This window comes from Clytia hemisphaerica, unplaced genomic scaffold (genome assembly GCF_902728285.1).
Source record: "Clytia hemisphaerica strain Z4C2 unplaced genomic scaffold, Clytia hemisphaerica genome assembly, whole genome shotgun sequence".
In the NCBI taxonomy this organism is placed as follows: Eukaryota; Metazoa; Cnidaria; class Hydrozoa; order Leptothecata; family Clytiidae; genus Clytia; species Clytia hemisphaerica.
The window spans coordinates 343,464-368,715 of record NW_027103708.1 but is presented as its reverse complement, the minus strand read 5'-3'; the positions used below and the strand labels follow the sequence as shown (position 1 = coordinate 368,715).

The following is a 25,252-nucleotide window of genomic DNA, read 5'->3' as shown; positions in this document are numbered from 1 at the left end:
AGCTATCAAGAAGAATACTGTACCTGAAGGGTCCATTTGACTTGCAAGATCTGTTACTATACTTCTTTCTGCATCAATTGATCCATCTAAAGAGAGACAAAATAGATTGTTTTAGCTATTAATTAGTCTCCAGTCATTCTTTAAACAGATTTTAGCATGATTCTAATGCAAATAATGCTGTCATTTAAGTTTTCATAGAATCGAATAAAACTTACATTTTGGATTATTTTCATAATTGTTGAAAAACTTTTAGCTTCTAAACCATGAAATTTTCTGGAAATTGTCACAACATGACTTGTCATATTCTATTCTAACCATAGAGAATAATTCTTAACTTGCAGACCAGAAAAGCCTGCTGATTTGAGTTTATGAAATTACCCTCAGTTTGATTTTATTCAAAAAAACTTAACTGTTTTTGAAAATGGGAGGTGAATCCTACCTTGTATACATAGAATAATTGCATTTGGATTTGACATGTAATGCCTGAAAAATGTGGAAGAGAAATAGGTTTAGGAATTTATCAAGATATAGTATAGTATATAGATTAGTCAAGATATTTTCATATTTTTTTAGATATGATAAAGCTTCAAAATTGATTTATAAGATTCAATAAGTCAACCATAAAATGGGAATAATATTTAGCCGAAATTCTGCAAGATTTTATCTCCCCAAACATATAAGGCCCCCTCAAAAGATGTGGATGAAACAGGTTTGAAGTAATATGTTAAATTTGTGATATTTGATACCTGCTTACGTTCATTATTGATTCTTTTGTATTTGTAGCCATTTCACTAGTCTCCGTCTAAAGATAAACAATGAAAAACATTAAAAAATAATATCTAGACAGGTTGATCGCATAAGGTAATACTTTTGGAATATTTCAAGATATTTTATCCTATAATTTTATTTTTTGAATTGACAAAAATATTTTTAATTCAAGTCCTCCTAATTATTTTTTTTTTCACCATGCAAAATGATGTTTTGACATAATTTTACCAATTATTAGAGAAGTTTACATACAATGTTAATTTTTAAGAGCATTCAAACTTTCAAATTTCCGAATAATACAAACAACTTACACTAATGATTCCAGGGAGATCAACCAACACCATCCTCGGTAGTCCTGGTCCTTTGACATGCATAGATAAAACCTTAAAATTTTTATTGAAAAATATTTGAGTGAACACTACCTGGTTACTTCCTTACAAATACCATATTACTTGATACATATGAAATACTATTTGAATTCGGGTAATTATTAAATAGATGGACCTATCTAAAAAATGACAGGTCATAGGGAAAAGTCTCTAAATTTGGTGTTAAAAGCTATCAGTTTACAATCGATCATTCGATCTTTCATCCTCTAATAAATTTTCTATTTTTTCTATCTTTTAATCTATTATGTACAAAATAACATAATAACTTACTTCAATAGGCCGAATAATGTTACTGTGTTTTATATTACTATGCAAAAAAAAGATAAAAAAAAAAGATACTGTTTAAATTACCTCCTGCGTAATTGTCTGACCACGCCGTAGTTTTGCAGTCATCCTTTCTTCAACTTCATTACGTAACTCCTTGAGCTGAAAAAATACAGAGACTCATAGGTTTTAGAAGATCCAATATAAATTACAGATCTTTTTCTGGAAACATTTTACTGGTACAATTGAGGTTTCCATAAATCAGCTTTTTGGGTTTGTCCTTGTATCCCTCATCAAATAAAAAAAGTACTAGTATTTGAAGTTACAAGCTACCATGAGTGAAATTTAATAAATAAAAGTATCAAACTCAGTTAACATTTAGCTAGAGCTTTCAAACCTATGAATAGATCCTAAAATCATCCGAGACAACAGTTAAAAGTTGCTAAATCATTTTTCTTCTTCATAATATAATATCCAAAAATGTTTTGTTTACTATTCTTACTATCGTAATAGGCTTTTTATAAATCATTTTGAGTACAACGACTGCCTCGTTTTCAAGCCATTACCAAGTTGATTAAATCCCTCAAATCTCCAAGTGTTACTTTGATAAATACAGTACACTTCTTGTTAACTCCTTTAGAAATCATTTACCATAGCAGTCTTTTGACTACGAGGTAAGCGTTGTTGTGACATAGTTTATAGTGAGGTCTGGTAGCACATAAAAACGTAAGAATACTTCAGATGGTGATAAAAGCATGAAATTTGGCACAGATGATCCTTAGAGGGTATAAAACTTAATTTTAAACAGTAACACCAAATTTTGCAACCTGGCCATCTGCCAGATGACTTCATCAGGTGGCTGGGCAAAAAATTATTAATTTGAAAATATTCAAAATCTGATTGTTCCAGCGGAAAGAGCATGAAATGCTGATGAAAATCGAGGTATAAAACATGCCTTGAAAATCTTCCTATCAAAAGCTATGGAGGTTGAAAGTTTTGTGATGACGTCATCACAGGCCTTTCCAGGCAAAACTTAAAAACCTCGTAATTTTGAAACAAATTGACCAAATTTGATGTTTTATACATGAATTCATATCAAAATTCATTGCTTTTTCTGATTCTGGTGTTCAAATTATATTAAAAGCTTTAAATCCTACAGAACACTAAAACTTAGATTTTGAGATTTACAAGGCAAATCAACGCAGTGTTAACTCCCCTTCAGGAACACAGTGTACAACTGACTATTTTTTTGGATGTTTTAAGCCTTCCAATGTCGTTTAGAACCAAGCAATCAGAAAGAACTTCAAATTTTGACATGGATTCATGTATAAAACACCAAATTTGGTCAACTAGTTCCATTATTACGGGATTTTTAGGTTTTGCCTGGAAAGGCTTATGATGACATCATCACAAAACTTTCAACCTTCATAACTGTTGATAGGAAGATTTTCAAGGCATTTTTTATACCTCGATTTTCATGCTCTCTCCGCTGGAACCATCAGATTCTGAATATTTTGAAAAAAATAAATTTTTGCCCAGCCACCTGATGACGTCATTTGGCAGGTGGCCAGGTGGCAAAATTTGGTGTTACTGTTTAAAATTAAGTTTTAGACCCTCTAAGGATCATGTGTGCCAAATTTCATGCTTTTATCACCATCTGAAGTATTTTTGTGCTAACAGACCTCACTATTATGAAAAGCTCTATTATAAAAGATTTAGTGTTACAAATTCATATCATGTTGATAAAAGTAAAAAAAATCATCAGTAAAAAGGTTAAAATATCATAAGAAAGTCGTCACATATGGATAAGATTCGCTTTAAGTGTTCACCAAGTGCAAATTATGTTAGCACGACTAGACTATTTCTCTTAAAAAGCGATTTCTACATGACAGAGCGAAAAGATACACACTTAAAGCGACTGGACTTTAGTATAATATGAAATTAAAGTATTAGTTTATCATTATCTTCAAAGTTTTGTTGTTACTCTTCATCCTCAGATATTAAATCGACCATGTCCTCGTTGCTTTCAGAAGCTTCACTTTCACTTTCACTTTCGCTTTCAGATTTGGTCTTAGTTTTCTTGCTCTTTTTATTATGAACTTGAAATTTATGTCTTGTGACTGAGCATTTTTGGTTGAAAGCCTTGCCACAGATGTCACATTTAAAGGGCTTCTCACCAGTGTGAACCAGCATGTGCCGTTCTAAAGTTTGTTTAATCTTGAATTTAGCATCACATTTATCGCAAGGGAAGTCCCGTTTATCACTGTGTACACGTGACATGTGTTGAAATAAATGATTTTTTGATTTAAATTTGCTACCACATTCTGCACACTCCAATGGGCGGGATTCAGAGTGAGACAATAAATGTGCTTTCAGAAGACCAGCATTTGTAAAAGCTTTACCACATTCAGGACATTTATGAAGGTTTTCCCCGGTATGTAGACGTTGGTGGTTCAGTAGAGTCTGGCGTCGCGTAAAGGACTTACCACATTCCTCACACTTAAGAGTTTTGCCTTTATGACTCTGAGCGTGCGATTTTAAAATTGTTGCCGTAGTAAAGTATTTCTCACAAACATTACACTTATATGGTCTCAATCCACTGTGTGTCTTTACATGTTTATTGAGTGCTGATTCAGTTTTGAATTTCAAGTCACAAAGATGACAACTGTGAGGTCGTTCATTGCTATGTGAGATCATATGACCCCTAACAGCTGATGCTGTTGCAAACACATTACCACATACATCACACTTGAACGGTTTCAGTCCCTTGTGTAGAAGGCGATGTTTCTGTAAATAGCGTCTTCTCATGAACATTTTTTGACATAGATCACATTGAAAAATCGGCTCTGGATTTTTGTGCTCCACAAAATGATGCGAGTGGAAAGTATAAATATCTTGGAAGACAGCTTTACAAACATGGCAATGTAAAGAACCAAATTTCATATCAGAATCGCTTATAACATGATAACGTATAGCTTCATTCATTTGTTTTTGAGAAACTGGCATGCCCGACTGCGGATGAATAACATCGTTGGAAGAAATACTCGCATAAGGACGTAATGGCGGTCTCGTGATGTGGTGTTCTTGATTGTGAAATGATGAATTGGTGTAAGCTGTTCCATCTAGATGTCGATACTGGGGGTGTCGAATAGATGTGTTATTGTTATTATTAGTAGCGTTTGATATCTCGGGGTGAGCGTTTTTCGAAGGTGAATTACTGGAGACGCCTTTGTTATTGGTTGGACCACACCCCTGTTGAGGTTCTGTAGAGGGTCCTGAAGTATCTGAATCTGCTCTACGATCTTGGTTCTTTGAAGATGGAATTGTGACGGTGTTGATCTGTCTGTTAGTTTGAGGTGAGTTATTCCCAGATGATGTAGATTGTTTTTCAACCTTCGTATCATTTTCACCAATAATATTGAAAGTATATTCACCATCTGGCTTTAGATGATTCAAAACGTCTTCTTTCAATTCAAAATGTTCCTTAGATTGCTGTTGTTCATCTTTTGGCCCATCATCTTGGTCAACACCACATCTTGGGATTCCACTTTCGTGTGGTTCAGTTTTACACTCTTTACCGTACGAATTACACTCAACTAATTCTTCAGTTTTGATTTGAAAAGAAAACATTTCTTGACATCGTCTATCAATGCTTTCATGTTCATCTTCAACCTTAATATTACCAAGATCAATATTCATTTTAATTGTTAATCTTTATATCTAGAGATAATAAAAAACACACGTAACAAAAACCGAAGGTTGTCTCCAGAAAAAAGAAGAGAATGATTTAGAAAAAGACGACACGTTTTCTTTAGAGTATCCAGAATTTTTGAAGCCTTCAGATGTTCTTAACTTTTTGAGTTTTAAGCCTAAAAATGTTCTGAGAGTGTTCTTAATTTCACCATTTGTGAGTATTTATGTGGTATTTGTAATAGTAATAATATGACATTGAGGGAACAAACCTCAGGTTTCTCAGGCACTCATTTAAAGGTTTTGTTTTTAAATAAGAGTGATATCGTTTGCTTACTCATCAATTTTAATTCACAAGCGCTTTCACATTGGATTGATACGGATGTGGAGAAACATTGGTCAGAAAGAGGAAAAGAAAAACATTTTTTTGCTTATATCAGCATAATATAACAAAAGGCAGACACTGTTTTGATATGAAATATGTGTCTGATATGAAAATGAAACACTTATGTAAAAATAAAACCTTCAAGCCTTCTACCTCTATGGAAGCGATATGACATGACAATATAAAAAGTTTCTGATCTATTCTTCTAAAAAAATCAAAAAGCAAACTGTATCTGATTTTGAAATTTTGAAAACCACTGTAAAAGCATACATAAAGTAACTCACTTAAAAGCATATTCTGTATGAAAAATCAAAGCATTGAGCATAATGACAGAATCGGAAACCCACTACAAAGCAGATGCAATCAAGTTTCATATTTCTGAAATACAATTTTTTTATAAGAGCTAATAAATTTTTGATTAGGCTCGATTATTCTTATTTGTTAGGCTCCAGTGTGAAATTTACTATACTACACGTTTTTTTATAAGAACAAACTATATAAGAACATAAGACCATCCGAAGGCTTTAAAAATTTTGGATGTTCTTATAAAAAAAACGTGTATGCGTTCTCCTATATTTTGTACTCCCACAGAAATGATCTAGGTCGTTAGACTCAAAACGTAAAAGTAACATGAATCCACTCTATCCAACACACATGCACGCTTTTTTTATAAGAACATACTCTATAAGAATATTTATGATGAAATTGGCCAAAAAATTAAGAATATGCTAAGAATACGGGACAAGCTGGAGTTTTACAAGCTCTTATGTGATTTGGCTGGTCGTTAAGATGTAATAAAAACAACTTTATTACTTTTTTTAAAGAACGCGTCATCTCTATTACTTCAAATGACCAATTAGTGAAGTATCTCTTATAAAAACTTCAGCTCATCTCAAGAATACCACCATCATGGAATTTGGCTCCTGAAGCTAAGGATTCCATTTTCAGAGCATATTCAATTATAAATTGCCAATTACAAGTAAGGCTCGCTCCTTTCAGAGAAATGCCATTTTATGCTTGAGACGTATGTACTAAATGTTAAATCTAGTCTGAATTAGGATCCAAACCTAAGAATACTGTCAGAATATTTTAGGATAATTATTTTCCCCAAAAGATTAAGAATATCCATCATGAAATGAAAAAACACCATTCTTATATAAAAAAAAGCGTGTACACACATATTGTACACATCATCAGCTAGTATGAGTTGTTTCGTATGCGCTTAACGATTTACTTAATTTCAACTATGTCAAAAGGTAATTATAATGTGATAAGTGATATGTATTTATGTCGAAATATAATAATGACATTATAATGACATCTCTCACCTTTTCGTGTGACGTCAATGAAATGCCGTGATTGGCCGATTTCAATTCAAATAGTAATTCTTAATACTGATTTTCTTAGTCTCTGATTTTGAACTCCAAAACGAATACGAAGACTAGCAGAAGCGTATCAGCTAGTATGAGTTGTTTCGTATGCGCTTAACGATTTACTTAATTTCAACTATGTCAAAAGGTAATTATAATGTGATAAGTGATATGTATTTATGTCGAAATATAATAATGACATTATAATGACATCTCTCACCTTTTCGTGTGACGTCAATGAAATGCCGTGATTGGCCGATTTCAATTCAAATAGTAATTCTTAATACTGATTTTCTTAGTCTCTGATTTTGAACTCCAAAACGAATACGAAGACTAGCAGAAGCGTATCAAGAAAGAAATTTCGCACAGGCAAATGATCCGGGGAAAAAAGATAAGTCTGCTACCCCCCCCCCAAAAAAGAAGATATTCTTTATATGATATAGAACAGAGGCGCCTTTATGCTGACGAGGCAGAATTAACTAAAGTTATGTTCGCTCAGCACGGATAGATGAGGAAGTTTTTTCTTTTGTTGAAATATATGGGATATATATTAAAAATAGTCCTTTAAGATGCATCACAATGACAATTTTACGCTGAATAGAAGTCTTTAACGCCTCTCGGTGTAAAAGTGGAGTTCAACATTATCTTCAGTCGAAATATATTTGAACGGAAATATATCTATTAGTACTAGTAATAGCATGGTTTAGAGGGTGATTTGGGATTAATAACCCCGAGGTTCATTGAAAACATTTCAAAATAGCCCAAACGTAGTGAGGGCTATTTTGAAGTGTTTTCAATGAAACGAGGGGTTATTAATCCAAAATCACCCGAGAATACCATGTTATTCCGCGTTAATTATATGGTCAAAAAAAGAATTGAAGAACACTCAATCACTATTCTTTTCGAAACTTATAAAAACATTCGAAACTATAAAAAAACATTCGACTGACACTTTTATTTATTTTGATTGGCTTAAAAATTTCGTACGATATTTTGTTAACCAATCAAAATATCGTACGATACTTTTCTTTCAACCAATAGAAATTTTTGTTTACATCAGTGCGATTACAAAAAAGCGGGGCTATTACGGATTTATCGCCCCGCTCGTCCTTTACAAATCCAAGCTAAATGTAATCAACCATATAATTACTTACACGAGTGAAACATAAAAGCCTTGTGATGTGCAACCAAATCAAAATAAAACAGAACACTTTTTTTTTCTTTACGATATTTCGACCACTTTACGTGTCTTTTTCAAGTATTACTTATATGATATTCCGATGGCTGATTAGCGGCCGCCTACACAAAAGCTCCAAAGGAAAAGTAGACTGAACTCGTTTATAATGCGTGTAATACAGTAGTATAGGCGTTATAATTTAATACGATTATTGTTACGGGATTTAGTTTGTATGAACTAAAGTAAAATTTGTTCCCTTCTATTACTTTTTGCTTTATTTGTATATGTCTGAAGTAAGGGGCCAATTTTCTATCGGAGAGGAATGATTGCCGTCGTACACATTTTACAATGGATTCTGCCAAAAGATTTTCTTCTGGTTCCGTTTATGTGTCATTTTTCTAATAATCGGATATTTTAAGGGGTTTCTCAATAAAAGATTTAGCAAAAGAATAATCCAAAAATATTCGCAGTCAAAGTAGAAGAGTTCCGGATTACCTTCCAGAGAAACATTGTGAAAAAGTTTGAAAAAATGACCTACCTCGTGCTCCTTGCTTAAATCGTATTCTTGGTTGGTGCCCTTGAAACTAGCGACATGCCTCGGCCCTTCTGTTAACGTCACCATAATGGGGCATCGAGTCATCATTTGGCCTGAGCCACGCGGAAAAATTCGAGCGCGAGCTATCATCTCTAGAACGCTTGTCTTCCCCGCGGATTGGTCACCGATTACAACCACCTTAAAAATGGAACAGAAAATCGACTGATATTCACGATTCGCATCATAACAATGTCTTCTGACATTACAACGCAGACCGTATCAGTTGATTATTTCCAAGTGACGTAAAATCAGTCAATACGTCACTTTCGACCAATCAGCTGTTGGGTCCGTGGAAGACATTGCAATTGACACATATCATAAATTGCCAAGCTTGGCCATTCCTTTAATAATGACATATCCTTATTTGTCAAGAAAGTAAAGACCCAAGCCTGAAGCAGGGGTATAATTAGGCCCGGCGAACGGCGACATCCGCCGGTCCAACTCACGAAAAAAATCCTTACTAAAAATTCAACTCACCGCCTCAAGTACAATATAAAGTATACGCTAATCTTTACACTGGGCTTACTAATAATTCACATAGAACTCGCCGGAGTTGGTTTTAGATTCGCCTGTCTATCAGAAGCAAAGCGAAACCCCTGCAGAGGGTAAGCATTTCTAAGTACAGGGACACTATTTGTGAAAAGATGTTTACTCATAGAGTTATCTTATGGTATTTTCAGACAAAAACGGGCTTACTCTGAAATTAGCTATAAATATAAATAACTCACCCTTGGTAAATGGTCTTGGATATCATAATTGTTGTCATATTCCGAAAGAAGGTCCAACACATCTGAATACATGTCAATTACTGTTTTCTGAAATCAAAAAAGTCAATACCGGTTGCGTAAATAAGCTCTAGTTTAGACAGCTGACTTTCTGCCCTGCCTATTCTAATTGTTAGAGTAGGCAGAAAGTAGGCACAAAGTTGGCAGTTAAAATCTTTGCTTGGAAAAGATTGAAAGAAGACTTGCATTGACGTCAAAAGAGGGCAATGACAACGGTAAAGTGACTGAAGCGATTTGGAATAACCCGCAGTTCTGCCCCGCAAAATCGAGGACGGTAAAAGTGCTGATTTTCCGTCGTTCTCAGCTGGTCAGGATTTGGCCAAATAAGGACCTTACCGCCTCCGTCGCAGTAAAACACACATACATCGGTAATATCGCCAGTGTGGTTACGGCCAAAATTTCATCATAAAGATGTGACGCCACTATGTATTTATCACGGCGGATAAAACTAAGCTCTAGTATATATAAATAATGCCCAAAATAATGGGCATAACAACTATAATTACTTGCACGTCAAAAAACAGAGATTTAAAATTACCTTGACTTTCCTATGATGTGTATGGCCTTTACTTTTATCCATCAAAATTTCTTTTCTCAATTCACGATTTTCGTGCTCCAGCTTATCAAGCTCCTTTTGAAATTTATGCTGTGAATTAAAGAAATTATAGTTAATAGACAATACAGTATTAAGTTTTTTGATTGGTTATATCAAAGTTTCTAGGGAAATTAATGTTCCACCAAATGAGAGGGCAAAAGGGTGATCTATAGTAGTCCCATTCCTCACAATAAGCCTTGCTAATGCTATAGACTTGTTCAACTATTTTACCTTTTGTAATCCTATAATGAAAAGTGACACAGGTCTTTGAGGCGCGATACCTGCTAAAACGATCTTTTCGCATGAGTGCTGTACCAATCCTTTTCACGAAGACGACGTAAATTTCCCCGATTTTTCATCGCCGATCAAAGTTTATCCGAACTTCTTATTTTCTGCATTTTCTCTTTGGATATAAAATGAGGTAGGACAAAAAGGACATATTGGGGGGAGGGGGTACAAACGTGATCTTTTCATCGAGGGAACAACATGCCCGGGGGAGGGGTACTAGGGTTGGCGGATGAGGGGTATGTGTGGATAGCTCGACCCTTAGAGCCTGATTTTTGCTTTCAGAAGGAGACTTTTTTGAAAAATTTTCTTCGATTTTTGAAAATTTCCCTCCCCTCCCCTGGGTGAGTTTCAGAAATTTTTGGTTGAAAATTGTGGCTCGAGTGAGGTGTGAACGGACCCAACGAAATGGATGAATAAAATTTCTACCCATAACAGGAAAGAAGACGTTCTCGGGGATACTCTATTTCTTGGAATAATTTATAAAAGAAAACCAATGCGATAAGACAAAAATAAAATTTTCCTGGAATTACAAAACACCCATTTTAAACGCTTTATCACTGAAAGGTATTTGGCACATTTTTGTGATCAAAAGATAACATAGATAAAGTGCGAGGCATCAAACCATTTGTTGGGTAATATCGAATATACTTCATTCTAATCTCCGACGAGATTCTGATTACATCACGTTGGCTCGTATGTACTTTAAAGGCTATAACTCCATAAGAAAATCATCCTGGTTTACAGACCACTTTGAGAGACCCAGATTTGGGATAAGAATTATTTTGCCTGAACGACCAGGTCACATCGTTATAATCGCCATATCCCTTTAGAGCAGAGCGTAGTATGCGCGGAATGGATGATCTGCTATGAGATTAATTTCATTCTGTCAAAGCTGATTCTTACCTGCATCTCGAGCAGTTCTTGTTGCGCTCTCGTTAAAAGTTCACGAAGCTAAAGAAAAAAGTAACACTTCTTTTTAACGATTTGTCTTATTCATCTCTAAGTACGAAAGCATGCCTACTAGTCTATCGTGTTTTTATTCCTGGTTGACAAATACGGGATCTGAATTTTTAGAAATATTGTAGACTCTCGTTTAATCGAACTTCATTTATTCGAATTAATTGCCAGTCCCCATCAAGGAGAAACCCTCTTAAAAATTTCTTTAGCTCGAATATCACTACAATTTGAAAAAATAAGATTCCCTGTTCGAGTTCGAAATACAGCAAGGATTTTTTTCTAAAGGGACGTCTATATCAATAAATTTGATTAATTTTAATTAACATTCGAAGAGAAAACAAGTCAGACCTTTTGTTCTTCAGAAGTCAGTAGATCAGAATCGTCGTCATCGCCTGCACCAGCACTGGCTTTCCCTTCTTGATCGTCCGCTTCGTTTGACGTGAAGAAACTAGCGTTAACGATAGGTGGTTGCACTTCTATGATGAATAGTTGGTGTTTCGATGTGTTTTCAAGGATAGAGAAACACAAAAAGGTGCACCAAAGAAAAAAAGGAAATAAAAATAAGAAAACGAAAAAAACTTAACGCGTGTACAATTGTGCATGTGCGTGGTTGAAAGAGTAAGGAGTGAGTGGCATTCAAAACTGCCCAAAGACCATACCCCCAAGTAAACAGGAATTTCAGATATGCAACAACCTGCTGTATGAAACTGACATTTAGAGAAACTAAAGTGAAAACAAGATTTTGAGCAACTCTTGAAGACACAACAACGGTAAAAAAGTTACCCTAAAAGAAACGGTTTTTGCTAAATTCACTCACTTAAGAGACATTGTGCTATTACTTTATGTGTTTTCGTATAACTGGTGTTATGAATGAAAAATAATTTCATGAATTCACCTGTTTCTGCAACATCTCCTGCGACGCCAAAGAACAGCTTTTTCATGGCTTCTAAACCTTCCAACATTTGTTCGTTGCCTGTAATAAAACGAGAAGGCATGATTTATTAGAGAAGAGAGAGAAAAGCTGACCCTCCGATATCATCGGACCGGGCCCACACGAACATTAATGACCAAGTTATAAGCCAACTTAAAATTACCAGATCGATGAAATTGATCATTATTTGATGGATAAGATATCGATTAAAATCGATAACCGGTAGCTTTTATCGAGGTAAAAAAATAGACCTTTTCATAAATTAGGGCACAAACAACTCTTACCTTTTCAAAATATTGCTATAGTGATCGATTCGCGAAGGAGTTTAGAACAAGTCTACTTGTTCTCAAGAGATTTAATCACGTAGTACTCAAAATAATTTATGAGAAGGCCTATCGCATTCGAATATTATCGATTATGTTCAATTGGTTGACATTATTATCGTACGATTTTTGTTTAAAAGCGACCGAGATCGATTCGACATCGATATATCGTAGTAATCGATAAGATAACTAATTGCGTACTAAAAAATTCTAAACGGTTTGAAATTACTCGTTTCTTTTGTAAAAGTTGAATATGGGCGGAATCTAATAATGTCTGGATTTTGACGACGATTTTCTACTAGCACATGAAAACCAACACCTAAATATTAACAAATAGTTTATTATCCCATCTGGCTTCAATAAAAATCAACCTTTCAGACGTCATTTTAGTGCTTCATCCGATCAGACGTCCCCATTAATAGAGTAAAGGAGACAATCTGTTTTACTTTTTTTTTCGTCTAAAATTTCGTCAGTACAAAAACATGTTAAAACGTTTTAATAACAGAGTTAGGTGCTAGTTATAATAGACTACATCAATATAAAATTACTCGCAAATATAATGTTGGTTTTAAAGGGGTTCTTTTAGCATCTGTACTTGGTGGAAAATAGTAGTCATTGGTGGATGATTATCATACTGTGGATTATTGACAAGTATTGACCCATAGATTGCCACTGGCATTAAATTATACCGCCCGGTTTGTACGATTCTGTACCGGTAGATCTGGACCTAAAACACCTTTACTTATGCCACTTTGACGAATTTTAACCCCGTTTACATTATATCAATCACCCGGTTTGAACTGTTCTTCACCAGTAGATCCGGGCGGTAGATCTGAACCTAGAACACCGTCACTTATGCGACCATGTTTGTACATTTTTAAAGTAGATTTTAAAATGTTGAAAACCACAAGGATTCGTAGTCAAGTTAGGTAGAAAATAACTTGTGTTGAGTCTTAGATAGAAAATGATATACTAGCTTTTCAGGCCTATACTTAATTAATCTGTCTGCTTGGCTAAGTTCAATGCTCTAAATATTCTACAGTGTCGGTAATTTGTTAGAAAATGTCTGGGTATGATTTTAGGCTTTGTTTACAAACGAAAAGAACATCTACCTTTATTGAAATTTTGCTGTAGCTCATCAATGAACTCGTTAGGGTAATATTGAGAGATCCAGCCGAGTTGTGGTACTTGTTCCTGTAGTTCTAACCATTTGTCACGCCATTTGTTATATGTCTACAAAGAAAGTAGAATTGAGATGATTGAATACATACTTGCAATCGAGTAAGCACCGGTACTTGATTTTAAAGAGATACCGTAAGTCGGTCAAATGTTGACATCCCTATCTAATACCGTCACCATTCTGTAGAGATAGGAATAATACACCCCCTTCTCAAAGACCCACTGGAACCCCTTCCCGCTGGGAAAATTCGCAAGAACATCATCCCCAGTAGTCTAGCAAGCCAGACGACTAATTTATACCATGTTTATACATAGTAGAAATAAAGCAAAAAGTAATGAATGGAACAATTTTAGTCGTCTAGAAACCTTTGTGCACTGACTAACTCCAAACAAAAGAAAAGTGTCAATATTGTAATTATAATTTTTTCCTGCTCAAAATAATTCTTGAGAAAAAAAATATGTGTGGATTTGTGTATTGAAAGTTTTTCATTTGAGTTGATTTCGATTTGAGAGTTTGTTGTTGCTTGATAAATTGTTTTCTCGCTACGCAAGTTTCTGCGTAGCTAGCCCTTTTATCTATAAGGCTGGAACACCGGATTCTTCCAGTCGTTTATACAAACTAAATCCCGTATTATTATTATTAGTATTGCTATTATTAGTAGATAGATAGATAGATATGCCCTCCGATGCATCGGAATGGGTCCTACCCACGGTGGAGTAGGAATCACAGCGCAAGCAGACATTGCAACCCTGCAGATGCGAGCTGCCGAGCCATGGTGTATACCACGACACTCGAACTACACGGGAGAACGGATGTCCTCGCAGGTGAAGAACCTCCTGAGTGTCACGGCACACCACAATGTCTGCTATTATTAGTATTACACGCATTATAAACGACTCCAGTCTACATCCCCAGTGGAAAGCTATACGCCAATCTCTGTCCCCCCTGAAATTAACCAAATAAACCAATCCTCACTGCAAAATATTTTACTATTTTTCCCATCTCCACTGAATTTTCTGACTTGAATTTAAATTCCCAGCCATAAAAAATATTGGAATATCAATCCCCATCAAGTTTCAGTCTGTTATTTTTACCCCCTCTGGCTGAAAAAAATTCTACCAGGTCCGTAAGAAGAGGTGTAATAATAGGAAAGAAAAATTACTGATTGTATTGTACAAAGAAATATAGTTTTATTTTTCCTGCGGGCTGGTTTTCAGGTTTGGAAAGAGTGAGGTTTCGAAATCTGTATCATCCTGATAAGAGTTCGTTATACGAATTACAAAATGAAAGTGATTTGATTTCTTCAGCACGCTATTGTTTACATATCATCTTAAATATCCTCTATTCAAAAATGTTAACTTTAGATCTAGGCTTTAAATATTAAAAAGTTAAAAATTGGCATTAGATTGGCACTTTTAAAGAAAATCAAAAGACATATAGCTCAATTCTATAGAGATTAAATTGAGACTACCATACGAATTAGAAAAAAAATATCATATAGAAATAAGTAAATAAATCAATACCAGCTTCGCTCCAACTCCAGCTGTACCGGCAGCACCGAGAAAAATATATCTGATTTTAGTAGCAGCCCTTAAGATCCTCAAAATCATTAGGTGACGTCTCTGTTGGTACGTAGGCGTTGAGAACCTTTGGTGCGCTTTCAATAGGTTCTGGTGATGGCCGGGGAATCCGGGGTAGCATCTGTGTAAAGGTTTTGTGGTGATTAAAAAGAAGTTCTGGTGATATTGCCGAAGATGTTGGTATCTTTGGAGACGTTGAGGATGTGTACTTTGATGATGGCAACATGTTGTTCCTGGTGGTGGATGCTTGGCTTGCCGAATCACTCTGACTACCACCCTCCTAGAACGAGTAAAAAAGAGAAAAGATTACAAAAGGTTAGCGGTCAATAAGGACTAGCGTAAAAAGGGCCGACAATGTATAATGAGATGCCTAACAACCCAGCACAATCTCTTTTTAAAACATATTCAAATCATGTCAAAGAGTCGTTAGCAGCCGAAATAATTTACTTTTGGTTTGCAATAAAAGGTAATTTGTAAAACCTCAAAATCACATACCAAGAAACTGTTTAGTCTTAAGAAAATCTTCATATCGAAGACTAAGATAATTAACCTAGCTCTAGAATATAATACTTAAATTCCAGATAATTTTATTTTTGTTTTAACTGTTTCAATATTTTTTATCCATAAGAAAAAATGAAAATTCTCTCTTCTTTGAGTAGTCGAGGCTTATGTGATGAAAATCATACAATGTTCTTGTTATAAAAAGAATAATACAAAAATTACAATCCTGAGCAATTAATATTTTTATAGCGAATCAAATTTAATAACATTGGTTTCTTTGGGAGCATTCTAAAGCTGATGCTGAATATTGATGCAGTTGGGTTGTTTTGATTACAAGGCACGTGAAAAAAAACGGCGAAAAACACAGTGTTGTTTCGGTAGAGTTAACGGTGTGAAACCGTTACCATTTTTGCTCTATTCTTACGGTGATTTTTTTAGATTTTCTTTTTGTATAATGGAGACTCGTTGCGTAATTTTCTGAGCTCGCAGAGAGCTCGAAAAAAACTTTAAATCTGCAGAGATAAAAATGTATATCCTCTCTGCCTCTTTGTGTTTCGCCCATCTTAATTTATAAAGTTATTTGTTCTTCAATAAGAGAAAAATGAAGGATAAAGATCAATCTTCCGCTTGTAATGGTATTGAGAGTATATTGTATTTCAAATGTGTAAGTAAGTCACCCAATATAATAATAGCAATCCGTAGTAGGCACAAGTTGGGAGAAGTTGAAATTTTTTGAAGTTAGAATTTTTCAAGGTTTGAAATTCAGTTTTTATTTGTCAGTAGAACGTCTTAGTTAAAAACCCAGGTATGTGAGAGCGATAAGGGTACCTTTTCATCTTGCTAAATTTAAATTGTTCATTTATTCTATATTTTAATTGTTCATCTATATGAAATAACCTATTACATGCATACATCACAACTCGAAAATCTTTCTAAAAGTGCTACAAAAAAAAAGTCTACCCTCTGAGAAGTGGCTTAAAAATCACAAAAATTGAAGATTTCCTTTCCCTCAAAGGGTTAAGATTTAAATAAATTTAGACCAAACCTGCAAGGGTGCCAGAAACGTCATTTTTATTTTTGGCTTAGATATACAAGTCCCCTTGCTAACCTGGTGAACTTCCGAAGTAAGGAGTACAAAATTGCGGATAAGCTGTCAAAAATGAATGAAATTTTAGACATAGCTAATCAATTTTTTTGAAGACAGGATAGGCTAGGATATGATATCAGTAGGCCACACCTTGAGCTCAGAAAACGGAAGGATAGAAACATTTAGGATATCATCTGATGAAATTTTAAAGAAGGAAGTAACACCCTTCAATATTGTGAAAGTTTTATCTTCAATTTCCAGGAAATCAGGCTAAGTATTTTTATTCCGAAAAACATCTTACAACATGTATCCATATATACACACTTTACACAAGGATATCGTGCTCCTGCTGATGGGGGGATTCTTATAGTATTATTAAGATTTAACCAAAACTAATGGTGGAATGTTTTAGAATGGATTCCTAAACATTGTCATACTAAATAAATTGAGAATGATATTGTGCTCAATATAAACTTAAATTTCCGTTATTCAAGCTTGGGATCCAGCTTTCTTAGCAGCAAAGAATTAATAAAAACTTTCGAGAAGCCCAGAAAAGCGAGCAAGACTTCGATTTTGCTGGTGCATGTAGAACTTCCCTTATTTTGTAGACTTATTTTTCTGTTTTGTTTCAAATTTCTTTAAAAGATTATTTCCAAACCCGTATAGTTATACAGGGTGTCCGGAAAAAAAGTATCGAGTCGTAACACTTCTATAGAAAGAAAGTTCTTGTGTGTGTTTCACTAAATTTGCAATGTCTATCAAAGTTTTTCTGTGTGTCATATTATAGTCATGAGACATCTTTTATGAACAACTTTTACAAAAAACAATTCTCACTAACTTTAACGTCATGAAAAAGAAATTCTTTTTAATCATAATGATGACTGTTGTAAAAACTATTAATGTGTTGGTATATATTTTCTTACATTTTGTTAAACACACGCAACAACCACCTACTCAGAATCATGTTCGAACTCAATATTTTTTTTCGGACACCCTGTATAAGAATCACGAGATGAGAGATCTGAAGATAATAAAATACAAAAACCAGGGAGAGAAAATTGAAACAAACAACATCAATTTGTTAACAAAAACAATTTCTATGAAGAAATTTTTGTTTTGCAAGAAAGAAGAAGAATATTTTTCTTTACGTCTATTTCAGGGATGTTTTCATAACAAAAAAAAATCATCATTTGAAAAATGGATGGTGGCAGTTCTACTCTTCTTTTAAAGTTGTGGGTTATTAACCTTCATTTAGTCGAGAGGAAGAATAAAATTTTGTTGGGTACAAGTGCCATGTGGTGGCAAAACAAATTTGAAAAGGCTAACGATGAAGAATATTACGTATCTAAACAATCTTTTTCGAAAGATATGAAATTATCATATAAATTAGGACATTGGCAAGCAATGATGCTCATAAAAAATATACTTAAAATTTGTTTTCCAAACCCCCCCCCCCCCTTTAGTCCGGCTATTTCGAAAATAGATCATTTTTAGTGCAACTGCTACTGAAAGAAAGGGGATTTTAAAGCAGAAAATATTTTGTGGGAAGAAAAACTAAAGGTTTAATCCAGAAAAAAAGGGTATGGAGTCCAGCCCCCGCGTAGAAGGAATCTTTTAAAAGATATATTTATAATCTTCACTGCTTTCACTTTCAGCACTTTTTGACCTCATTGTTCTTACAAAAGAAAAAGAGTGTTTTTAAGAGTTTTGCAGTTTAAGGTTTTTGAATAAAATTAAAAATAGACTTTCCGCAGCAGTATACCAGTGACCTGGAAAAAAATTCATACCTTTGTTGTTTTTTTAGCTCGTCGAAGAGTAAACAGTTTACAACTATTATATATTAATATTCTTAATCTCAAAAATTTAAACAGCTATTTCCTGACAATAATGAAGAAGGAATGAGAAGAAGAAAGAAACAGGAAGTTTTAGAGGCCAACCTTTTTGGAAAAAATGAAAAAGAAAATGTCAAAACGAAGTTTTATTCCGTTGTTGAAATTTTATCCACCAGATGGAATAAACGCTTTTCAAAAAAAAGGGACAAAAAAAAACAGAACAAAAGACAAGAGTTTAACATGAATCCTATTTCGGTTGTTAAAAGTAACATTTTCCTGGTTTTTGATATCAATCTTTACTTCCTAGCTTCTTGGATAAGGTTGTCACAAAAAGAATATCTATAAAGTGTATAATTGAGAGGGGAGTTTCGGTATTAGATTATAGTAGAAAGAAGCTTACTAAGGCGAGAAATTTTATGATTTCATCAAAAAAGACTACGCATTTTTTATAAGAATAGTGTACTTTTGATGAGGGTCAAGTATTCTTAAGAAAGTGCCAAAATTGAGGGTGAAATATTCTTAATGTATTCTTACTTTTTTAGACTTGACTTTTTTACAAACATGAGAAATGATTAATTTGAGAGTTTTGAACTTTTGAGTGGACATTTGGGTTAAAATTACATTTCTTCCTCAAAGCTTCAATTGATCTCTAACAAAGGAAGCAGTTTTTTCTGTTAACCAAATACAAAATGACTGTATTCTTATCAAATTCTGTGAAATTCACCCTAGAGGGTATTCTTAGGATATTCTTACGATTTGGCCAATTTTCACCCTGATATTCTTATAGATGATATTCTTATTAAAAAAAGCGTATATATTTATATTGACTCTTTACAGACTAAAGATCAGATTAGAATTCTCTCTTATTATTATGATAGCAACAAATCTTTTTAAAAATCATTTTCGAAATCAAGAGTTTCAAGATAAAAAGAAAGTGTATAAGAATATATCTTAATTTAAAGTTTCTCTGATAAATGTATAACGAAACATTCGGCCTGGTAAAAAAAAGATAGACACACATAGGTAAGTTCAAAAGTACCGGGTCATACACATAGGTAAAGATAGTCGATATTTTATGAGGATGGCCCAGTAATCTAAGACCTGAGACAGTATTTCGATTGTTTAAAGCCATCAAGTAAACGGCCCGATTAGTCAGTCACACTGCCTGACTTTGAAAATGTTACTTTTTTCGGCTTAGTGCCCGGGGGGGGGGGGGGGGGGTACTTAGGCAAATGGAGGGTACGGTATGTGCTGCCCTTTTTTGGATTTCCAAAGTCTCGCTAACGGTCGGAAAAATCAGAAAATCAAACTTCAATCCCCCTAGGGTCGGAAAAATAAACTTTATATCCCCTGAAAGATCAAAATTTGGTCAAATTTGTCCCGCTAAGGATCGTAAAATTCCCAAAATTTTCCTTTGATTTCTTCTTTTTAGTCCCGGTAAGGGTCCAAAGCTCGAAAGTCGGGCGGCACCCCCCCGTCAACTCGCAACCCTAGTACCCCCCCTCGGGGCTTAGTGCTAGACAATAATAGCCGTTGGGGGTCACTTCAAACTACCGTCACAAAAGACTGCTACTACTATGATAAAATAAAACAGAAGGGTGGGAATGGTTCCCTCCAATGATTCCTTCAAAAGGTTAGGTAGATTAAGTAGTGCAAATGTTTGATAAAAAAACCCTGTTTGAGAGGGGGGAGGTTGATTTTGAAAGTAGGTGTAAAGGGGAGAAATCACCTTCCGAATGTCAACCCTTATGCCTGTCTGAGAGAAAACAAAACATCGACTTCTTTTATCCTTACATTAAAAAAAATAGCCCCAAAGGCTTAGGGGAAGTTTTTTTGGAATACAGACGAAAAATAACAATATAATTTAGCTAATTTATTTTTAGTCATGTTTTTAGTCATGTTTTTAGTCATTTGGTTAAAACCAAATGTCACTGGCACCATAGTGAGACTGGTCGATTTTTATGTCAAGTGTTGCGACATATACCAGCCGAATAAAGAAACAACAAATTATTCTTAGTTAGAGTGTAGTTACACGTCCAGTTTATGTTTAGTTTCAGTGATGGTCTTTTATAAACTAAAGAAATATTAAAATCAATGAAATGGTCACACTCAAAAAAGCAATTTAGGCTTTAGAAAAACACTGAAGACATGAGGACGCGAGGGACTATTTCCCAACTTTTTCCCTACCCCACTTATACATATATTTTCTCCTACATATTCTATATTTAGTGCTTTTTAGTAAACAGTTACTGTGCATTGTGGTCGTCGAGAGATCTCAGTTGATTAGTGGGAAAAAATAAAGAAGATCTTTGTAAAAAGAAAACAGATAAGTTTAGAAGAGTTAAAACTTTCTTCATAGTCAATATCAGTCAACAGTGAAATTCAAATGTATCAAGAAGTTGTGCTAAAGATTTTTATTTCGTTAAAATCAAAGAAATTGACGAGTTTCTGCATTAGTTCAACTAGATGGGAAGAAATGATGTTTGCTGACGTATTATTCCATAGAGTAAGATAAGGTCATAGGGTCAGGTACCCCCAAAAAAATTTACGTTCCCCAATCATTTTGATACCTCCAAAATTTTTAGATATCTATGGTTCGATTCAAAATTGAAAAAGTTCGATTCAAAATTGGAAAATTGGGTTAGTCAAGGAAAATACTACATATAAAAACAACAGCCCCCGTCCCCACTAATAAAAACGCTGGTACCCCTAAACATATCAAATACCCCTAAATTTAAGAATACTGCCAGGTACCTGGCTTTTTGAACACTTTTTTTAGGTCCCCCAAATTTCTGGGGCGGGGGTGGACCCTATGTAAGGTGCTTATGACGAAAAGGTTAGGGAAGTGGTTATGATTTTGAGAAAGCGGATTGAAGAAGAAGGCGAAAGTGCTTCGAAATAAATGCTTGAGAATACTTTTTGTAACCTATACAACGTCTCTATAACTCGCAAACGCACGGGAAACACAAATTTTTTCAAGTTAAGGAAATTTTGAGTTATGGAGTAAGGTTTATGAGACATTGTTACTGAAAGGTCGAGAAAACTTCTTTGAGCTTTTAAGGAGACATTCGAATTAGAGAGGTTCGAGATAAAGAAACTCCACTGTATAATTAAGATGTTAGAAGGTCTGATTGTATCATTAACATTCACGCTTAAAATGTATGGGTTACATGGCTTCAATTCCATCATATCTTTAAATAACGTCTTTTTATTTTTACAGTCACAAAATAGAGAATGAAAAGTATATGGAAATCTGCTGTCAAATCACAATTCTGCTTTCTCTATATCGTATCGTTTTACGGTCAAATCGTGTTCAGCCAGACATTAACAGTTTCTAATCAAGAATTTCTCAATTGCCGAGAAAGCAACCTGACACATATAACGATGTACACAACACTAAAAAAGATGTCTAAAGTGAACTTCACTTATCATATAGAATGTGCAAGTGTTATAGACATGAAGAGACACTGGTTCGAATGTCAAAGCTGGGACAATCAAAGAAACTTAGACCAAGTAGAAGTGGAATGTGACGTTCCCCATATACTTTACCCCTTCACATCAATTGCACTATTCAAAGAGGGTAATACAAAAACAACAGGCAATAATTCAAAACAATTAGTTGTTAAAAACCAAAATATTCTCAATGAAAAATGTTCACGTATGCATGGAGTCCATCATATGAGATTGCATACACAGCTAAAAAACAATTTGATTGAAATTGATGTCAAATTATACAACTGGGATTTGTTATTTATTGACAAGCTATACGCATTTACAAACCGATCGACAGACTTTATTAATAGACATGGGGTAGAAGTTAATTACCTTACAACAGAAAGGACCTTGAATCAAACTATACGTCTCAGAGATTCGAAAATCAATCACATTTGCCAAGTCTGTGTCACCGTTATGTTCGCTTTAGACATTGTACATACTAATCAGAAATACACCACATGTCAAGAAAAACAATGTGGAAAACCACCAAAAATGAACGTTCCTCAAACATCATCAATGAAAATCAAACCGATATTTCCAGTACTTGTGATTTCAATAATCATTTTTATCATAATTTTATTGGTTTATAAGATTAAAGGAAGCACGTATTGTATTCAAAGACAACCAAACCGTCAACTTCAACAAAGGCCACAACAAATTGCAGTAGTGGATATTGGACTATTAATAGCAAGTCAAGATCCATCGGTGGATGATAACAAACCAGCTTTACCAATGTATGTTTATAAAGTGGAGGATAATTATACGCCATTAGAATTGATAGAACGATAATGTTCATGATAAGATAATGATTATATATAATAATAATATGATTACGTTAGATAATGACAGATTATTCTTAGAACGGAAAATACTCAAAAATCTAATTTTTTTTTTAGGTTTTATATTCATTCTTAAAATAATCAGAAAGAAAAGTTACATTTTAAAACTGAGAATAACACAAGATACTGCAAGACAAGAGGTTTATGAGCGTGAAACTCCCCTTATTTTTATTGACACGTTGAAAAACTCATTCCCGAGCTAAGTTAAGGTTCCTTATAAAAAAACGTGTAATCATTCAGTGTTGGATCTAAGTAAATTTATGATGGAGTCTTTTTAGCCATGAAACGAAGAATCTTTGTCCCAGGGGGAGGGGGTAATTGGGCAAAAAGAGGTACAGGGATGTGCTGCTGGTCGATGTACCTTTTTCAACTCCATGAGTCCCAGGTAGGGTTGCAAAAACAACAAAATAGAAAAATCAGTCCCTCATAGGGTACTACTTTTTGTTTGGGAGGCTTTGGAATATAAAAATATGGAAAATTTTGAGAAAATTTTGGAATTTCAGTCCCATTAAGGGGTCACTTTTTTCAAAAAAAAACGAGTCCCATATGTAGGGTCTATTTTTCATACTTCAGCGGCACACCCCCGTCGGTCAGCAAGGGTCGTACCCCTGGAATCTTTGTCATAAATTTTGATCCCAGCAGATCCAGAGAATTTCAAACTCAACGTTCCTTATCGAGTTCTTTATTCACTTAGCTGCTAAGTTTTGACTGATTTGATGTTGTGCTAAAGGATTGATATTATACAGAAAAAGACGTTTATTGAATGTTGTTTTATCAATATTTTGATGATAATTCGAACTTTTTGTTTAGGTTTTTGTGAATATGTACAAGTTCAAGTTTAACTCTTACTTTTCCTCAACTTGTTTTCTTATTCTCAGCCTGAGCACTTCCTTAACAATTCCTTATTTTTCAGACCTTTTTCAGCCTGAAGTTCCTTATAAACGTGTTCCTTATAAAAGAAAAAACGTGTAGATAAAGACACTAAGATTGATTGGCACTATCGAAGGTATTGTAGGCCAAAAAAACTTCTTTGTCTGTCCTAGTTGTTCTTTTAAGACAAGACCTCTATACTAAATCCTGTTAGCATGACCACAAACTCTTATATACAAGATATTTAGAAAATTAAGAAAGGGAAAGAATTCTTACCCAAAATCACCTCTCAACATGATGATATCTAAAAACAAGACAAAAAAATCATCATTATAATCGAGGAAATGTAAAACTGGGGTTGACCCATCTATAGAAATTCATAAAATACCCTGCTCCTTTAAGTTATTGGGGGAGGGGTTAAATCTTTTTTTCTTGTTTGGGGGCTTTTTATTGTTAGGGGCTACCTCAAAAAGAGGGTGCTATGTTTTAAGTAATCCAACTGGGGGCTGGGCTGGTAATTCATACAATTTCCAATTTTTATTTGAAAAATCAATTTTATTTACAATATATGTCCATAACATTTTGCATATTTTGTCTTTGAGTCTTTATAATATGCTGTACCCTGCCCTAAGTGTGCATTAATATGGCTTTTGCAACTTTCAAGCACAGCCCTAAGGAGCTATAATAAATAGCCCCTAATAAGGAGTTACTTTAATGAGGAGTAATGAATAGCGAAAGGAAGTTAAATTTAAAACAGATCAAGGAGGCCCCTTTTCACCTGATCATAGTTTATTGAGGGGTCCCTTAAGTAGGGAGACCCCCTTTAAGTGATCTCCTCTCTTAAGAAAGTTCAATTGAAATTATAGTGCAGGAGAAGGAATTATTTTTCTTCAAGATGAAAATTTCATTTTCATAAAATACTACTACCCATGTCTTAGGTTAAAGCTAAAACCTTTAACAAAAATACTTGAATCTTAGACCCCCTCCCCTTAGGCTAGTGGGGAGTAGAAACTATGCAAACACCACAGATTGAAGTATAAATCAGCCTTTCTAATTCAGATTTATTTGCGTCGGCAAAAAATTCTGGATTCTAAAGTACAGTAAGCACTATTACGTCGGCATTTGCGTCGACAATAGCCGAATGCTGACAAAAATAAGAATGGCTGTAAATTGATCATAACATCAAAATCTGCCAGAGATTGTCTGTTTCTGAGAACACCGACAAATCCAAATAACATCGTAAAAAGATTGAAACATACCTTGCCATAAAATTATATCAATTGCTAGTAAACAAGTATCTTCTTTTTATGCTTTCTGCTTTCATTCAAATATTTTTTCAATAACTATAATA

General features: G+C 34.3%; 2 protein-coding genes across 3 annotated transcripts in view; both read right to left on the bottom strand.

The window, feature by feature from the left end:
• Positions 1-25,246, bottom strand: part of LOC136804146 (dynamin-like GTPase OPA1, mitochondrial) — a 46,764-nt gene extending 21,518 nt beyond the window's left edge. The window contains exons 1-15 of one of the 2 annotated variants that reach the window (XM_067060880.1): positions 25,161-25,246; positions 24,178-24,205; positions 15,221-15,557; positions 13,630-13,750; positions 12,159-12,236; positions 11,612-11,739; positions 11,210-11,257; positions 9,962-10,069; positions 9,367-9,453; positions 8,582-8,776; positions 1,509-1,583; positions 1,080-1,151; positions 747-802; positions 440-483; positions 24-86 (exon numbers count right to left, since the gene is read on the bottom strand). In XM_067060880.1, the coding sequence (XP_066916981.1) occupies positions 24-86; positions 440-483; positions 747-802; positions 1,080-1,151; positions 1,509-1,583; positions 8,582-8,776; positions 9,367-9,453; positions 9,962-10,069; positions 11,210-11,257; positions 11,612-11,739; positions 12,159-12,236; positions 13,630-13,750; positions 15,221-15,557; positions 24,178-24,197 (1,432 nt within the window). In that variant the 5' untranslated portion in view covers positions 24,198-24,205; positions 25,161-25,246. The remainder of the gene's footprint in view (positions 1-23; positions 87-439; positions 484-746; positions 803-1,079; positions 1,152-1,508; positions 1,584-8,581; positions 8,777-9,366; positions 9,454-9,961; positions 10,070-11,209; positions 11,258-11,611; positions 11,740-12,158; positions 12,237-13,629; positions 13,751-15,220; positions 15,558-24,177; positions 24,206-25,160) is intronic. The other variant, XM_067060881.1, reaches the window with a different exon arrangement.
• LOC136804145 (zinc finger protein 892-like) lies at positions 1,865-5,185 on the bottom strand. Its single transcript, XM_067060879.1, has one exon. The coding sequence runs from the start codon at positions 5,118-5,120 to the stop codon at positions 3,402-3,404; it is 1,719 nt and encodes a 572-aa protein (XP_066916980.1). The 5' UTR covers positions 5,121-5,185; the 3' UTR covers positions 1,865-3,401.
• Positions 25,247-25,252: the final 6 nt, after the last annotated feature.